Source organism: Tigriopus californicus, chromosome 5 (genome assembly GCF_007210705.1).
Source record: "Tigriopus californicus strain San Diego chromosome 5, Tcal_SD_v2.1, whole genome shotgun sequence".
Lineage (NCBI taxonomy): Eukaryota > Metazoa > Arthropoda > Copepoda > Harpacticoida > Harpacticidae > Tigriopus > Tigriopus californicus.
This window is the reverse complement of record NC_081444.1, coordinates 11,975,288-11,979,915: the sequence shown is the minus strand read 5'-3', so window position 1 is coordinate 11,979,915 and position 4,628 is coordinate 11,975,288. Positions and strand designations below refer to the sequence as shown.

At 40.7% G+C, this 4,628-nt stretch overlaps 1 protein-coding gene across 1 annotated transcript; it reads right to left on the bottom strand.

The window, feature by feature from the left end:
* Positions 1–395: 395 nt before the first annotated feature.
* On the bottom strand, positions 396–1,764 carry LOC131881167 (uncharacterized). The gene is made up of 2 exons (XM_059227946.1): positions 1,166–1,764; positions 396–1,100 (listed from the first exon to the last, which is right to left on the bottom strand). The coding sequence occupies exons 1-2, from the start codon at positions 1,625–1,627 to the stop codon at positions 402–404; spliced, it is 1,161 nt and encodes a 386-aa protein (XP_059083929.1). The 5' UTR covers positions 1,628–1,764; the 3' UTR covers positions 396–401.
* Positions 1,765–4,628: the final 2,864 nt, after the last annotated feature.

Sequence of the window (4,628 nt, the reverse complement as noted above, 5' to 3'; positions counted from 1 at the left end):
GCCAGATCTTCCATGGGGAATCCCTCATTGGCAACACAAAACCGAATGGCGTCAGCGGTGGCTCTACTCATAAGTCGCACAGCTGGTCCAACCTTCATCTTCGAAAATTGTGCTATATTTAGACAGTCGTCGGTGAGATGCGGTGCTAGCTTCAATTGCTTTTCTTCTTGAAAACTGTGAAGTCTTTTCAAAGCCTCAAGAGTAATTAAGGTTGAAGGTAGGTGTTTTTTTTCTGCAACTTCAGGGTCCCAAAAGAAGTCTCCTTTAATAAACGCATTCCGGAGATTCTTCAGAAGGTGAGGAATGTCAGCCAGAACTGTGATACTTCTCTTGGAACACCAGAACGTGTTTGACAATGACGCTTTCATTGCTGACTTTGAAACATCAATACCAAGCTCGTTCTAAACCCCCTGATTGCAAGGACCCATGACCATTACAACAGATCGAATAATAAACCCTATACGTTCACTTCTCTCAATGATGTTCTTGATGATATTGGCGACGTGCTTGCTTTCAAAAGAAGATCCAGTATACTCATAAGCCACAATCTGTTTCCACCTTGTGGTAATACCAGCAATCATAAACACGAGTACATGAGTGGCTAGAGCATCTTTTGTGTTTTGGTCTTTCTTCCGCTTCTGACTTGCTGTAGATATTGCTATTGTTGGAAAACCAATGAAACTCTGTTGCGCCGGGTCAAATTTAATCTTTGGCTTTATCGCCATTTCATCAAGCATTAGGACGCATTCTCTCTCAGGTGCAGTCATTTTCTCGCCTTTCGTTGCCATCAAATGAAAGACGTCATCCAACAAACCAGGTTCAAAATTCAAAAGACTGGTTTTCTCCTTAAGGGTGGTGAGGGAAGGGAGTGGCTGACCTTGATCTCGGAGAGTTTCATATCCTGTTGTTCCGCAAGAAAAGTACAATTGAAGAGCTTTTTTCATGGTCCCATTCGACCATTCACGGACGCGCCCAGATTTTCGACTCATTGCCTTAATCTGGTCCTCGTTAAATACCAATGACAGGGCATTCTTCAGTTGCTTTGCCTCGACCTCGAGTTGAGTTATTCTTAGCCTCATTGCTCTAAGGCTGTCACTGTTCTGTAAAGGATGAGCACTACATGAAATGTAAGAAACAATAAATCAAGGGCAAACAACTCGGATACCTCATCTGTCTGACAAGCATTAGACACCTTGTTTTGATCCAAAACTAAACCTTCATCCACGACCTTTTCAAGGAATCTTTCCCCAACGTTGCCATTGATGTCAATATTCACAGCACTCTGTAGGCAAGCATGGTTTGGCAAATGCGGTGGGGAAGGAGGAGGCGGCCTTGCCATAGGAGGCTTTCTGTGGACTGGTTCTTTGGAAAAATGGAAGACTGTTGGTACGGCATTTGACTTAAGTGTCTTGCGGCCTGCCTTGTACAAGCGCCCTTGTTTGTCTCTGAGATCAGTGCGGAATTGGTCCTGGGTGAAGTGATTGGCACAGAGTCTTGAATTGGCATTGGGGGTCCAACGGCATCTTTTCATCTTTAAAAGCCATAGCTTCCGTCTAGAACGATTGTTGGGGGTTGAAAATAAGGGCACACCTATTCGAACTGTACAACCAATAGCACTGCACCCCATTCTTCGTCTTATGCCTTGAAAACTATCGATTACAAAACTTAAAGCGTGTTTCCCAGTTTTTGAGCGCTATTGTTTTGGAACGGAATTGAAGGTTCATCATTTGGTCACAGAGGGCGCTTATCTCACTGTCGTACTCTTCTAATACAGGGCACTAGGTGTATCAAGGATGGCACATAATTGGGATCCCGAATGCAATGGGAATTATTAACATCGGCAAGAAGAAATACCCACGTGTATTGTTTCCCACCAAATGAGACCACTTGTTTGCGCCGACTAAATGCCTTGATTACAGAACCATTGGCGGCAATTAAATTTGTGTCCAGATCTATTTTGACCCCTGGTTGGTAGGGAACGACACAGACAACTGCACCCGAATCGATGACAAACCCTGGACCACTTAACTCATCCGAACTAATAACAGGCGCATGGTCCGGGTAATTTCATATTTTGGCGAGAATCATTGGTAACTTGTTATTGTTAAGGTGGCCAATTGACCCATGAATGCCGGCCATTACTGATGGCTTTAGTATTTTGGATTTTGTGATGATAAATTGTTAACAGCTTGCCTCCGATGATTTGAGCTCGGAGATTTTGCAGGGCGTATCGCCACTCGCCCTCCCCAAGAGCAAGGAAGTTGACAGCGCCAAGCACTCGCTCCCCACCAACGTTGGAACCAGCATTCGTTTGACAAGTGTTGATCCTTTTTGTTTCGATTGAACTTCATGGCTTCGACCATGACATTGCAAGTTTGCTCCAACTTATGCGTAACCGAGGTCAATGTAGAAGGATCTGATTGCAACACAGTGTCTTCATCCTGAACGGCAGCAACAATGGATGAGGAATAATAGTTCGTTAAAGAAATTCCACTTTCCCCGATGACGATACTGTTTGCAATCGAGGCCAAATTATCCACAGAGTCCTGAAGATATTTGGTAAGCTGAGAGTAGATCTTGACTGGAAGTTTCATCAAGAAAATCTGCTTGAACAACTCACTATCACGCTCGCTTGGAGGAACAAGCATAATGCAAACATTTAGTAGTTCTGAGGGCAGACAATCCGGTTCAAAGACCAAACGCCTCACATTTTCCTTTGGGCTCTTCTTGGTTTTGATTATAAGAGTAACCTTTAAATTTTAAAATTCCTTGCCAAGAATGGGTTCTGTAACCTCCTTATGTACGATGATAATCTAGGCATTGGTCATTACCGAAAGGACATTGATGAATTTCGTTTCTGATTTGATGCCACTCTTCATGAAGAGGGCTTTGGCCCTAGCAAACCACATATCAATACAAACCTCGGATATTAGCGACAACTTAACAGAACCCGCTGCCATCGTAGCGCTCATCGATAGAGTCGACTTGGAGTCCATGGTGATGGGGTCCTCGCTTTGCATGTTAACGAATCACGTCGGGGTCACCAGTGAAGAGGCTAAGATATAGCTCACGGTGGTTCCCACAACACTTGAAAAGATTGTGCTCAAATGCCAAGATTTCTAGTTGCGTTTTTTATTGTTTTAAACAACACAAGGACGAACTTTAAAAACTGCGCATCATTAAAATTAGCTCTTATAAGTATATTAATCCACTGAAAACCTATTAGAAGATCGTATTTTTAAAATCGTTATTAAAAGACATGGTGAGTATTCTTAGTTACGCCTTCAATCAAAATTTCATAAAAATCCATGGAAGAGACTCCGACATATTACCTTTCAAAAGTTGTAATTTGCATCGAATCTGGTTGCAAAATGCTCTGGTTATACCTTATAGAAATTGCCAAGAAATTTAATATGCTTTTTCAATGTCCTAAAAATAAAGAATACACTTTCACCGTACGAAAGGTCGTAGAAAGGTGTAGGTTTAGACCAAATGTATGCCAAAATGGCAAAGCTATATTAGCGGGTTATCGTCATCAGCTGGCTAGCTAACAATGACTCGACCGCCATGAGTATGCCTAGCTGCCTAATTTGCCGAAACTGCCGGGAAACACGACCAACCACGCTGACTCGTCATTATTCGTGGGTCTCCGATGCTATCGGATGTGAAGTATACAGCCTCCACCCTCCACTCCCACCGGCTGTAACTTAAAACAAATAATGAGGTTCCCGCTATATCTACCAACTTCACTTACCTTTCAATTGAGACCACGGGGTGTCAACCGGACGTACGCTAAGCTATTGCATACATACATTTTAGCTAGACCTCTTTTTTCAGTTGCTGCAGTAGTCTCATGGCCACACAGAATTTTCTAGCGCAGGCGCTATTGACCTTTTGGAGACTAAGGTAGGGAAAAGTTATATTTCATTTATGAAATAAAAATGTTCCACTTTTCAAAAGTATGCAGAAAAAGCAAAAAAAACACTTTATAATATCACTTAAAAATTACTTAAAATAAACAATTCGTAACAATAACATCATAACCGTTCACTATGAGTTCATTTGTTTGTGATCTTGAAGTTTAACGCATTTTTATTACCAATCTGAGCAAAAAGTGATAGATTTGAAAATTCAACTGGCAAATGTATCCTTGTAAAATTTCAACCACATGATTGGCTAGTCTAGCTTTCCAAGTTTAAGAAAAGGAATTGGAAATTTCAAATCCTGAGTAGATTTTAGCTGCCAATATTAAATAATTTTAGGTTTTAGGGAGATATTTATAAAAATGAAAGAATATCATTTATTTTCATGCTATCACAAAAGCACATCATTTGTTTTTCGCAATCAACTAAAGTGGGTTTTTGTCATTTTTCGACCTATTTTACAGCAAAATGCTACATTCAAATTGTAATAACTAAGCATCTGCAAAATAGATATTGATGAAATTTTATGTCAGTGCATAACTAAGAGTTCTGATAACATTTTTTGACTAGGTTTTGCACAACAATACTTGAAAATGTAGTTTAAGTGCATTAATATACTAATACGAGCTACTTTTAAAGATGCTTATTGAACAAAAATTGCTCCTTTTGTTTCTTTAGCAAAGAAAATGGCAACTAGAAGTCTTG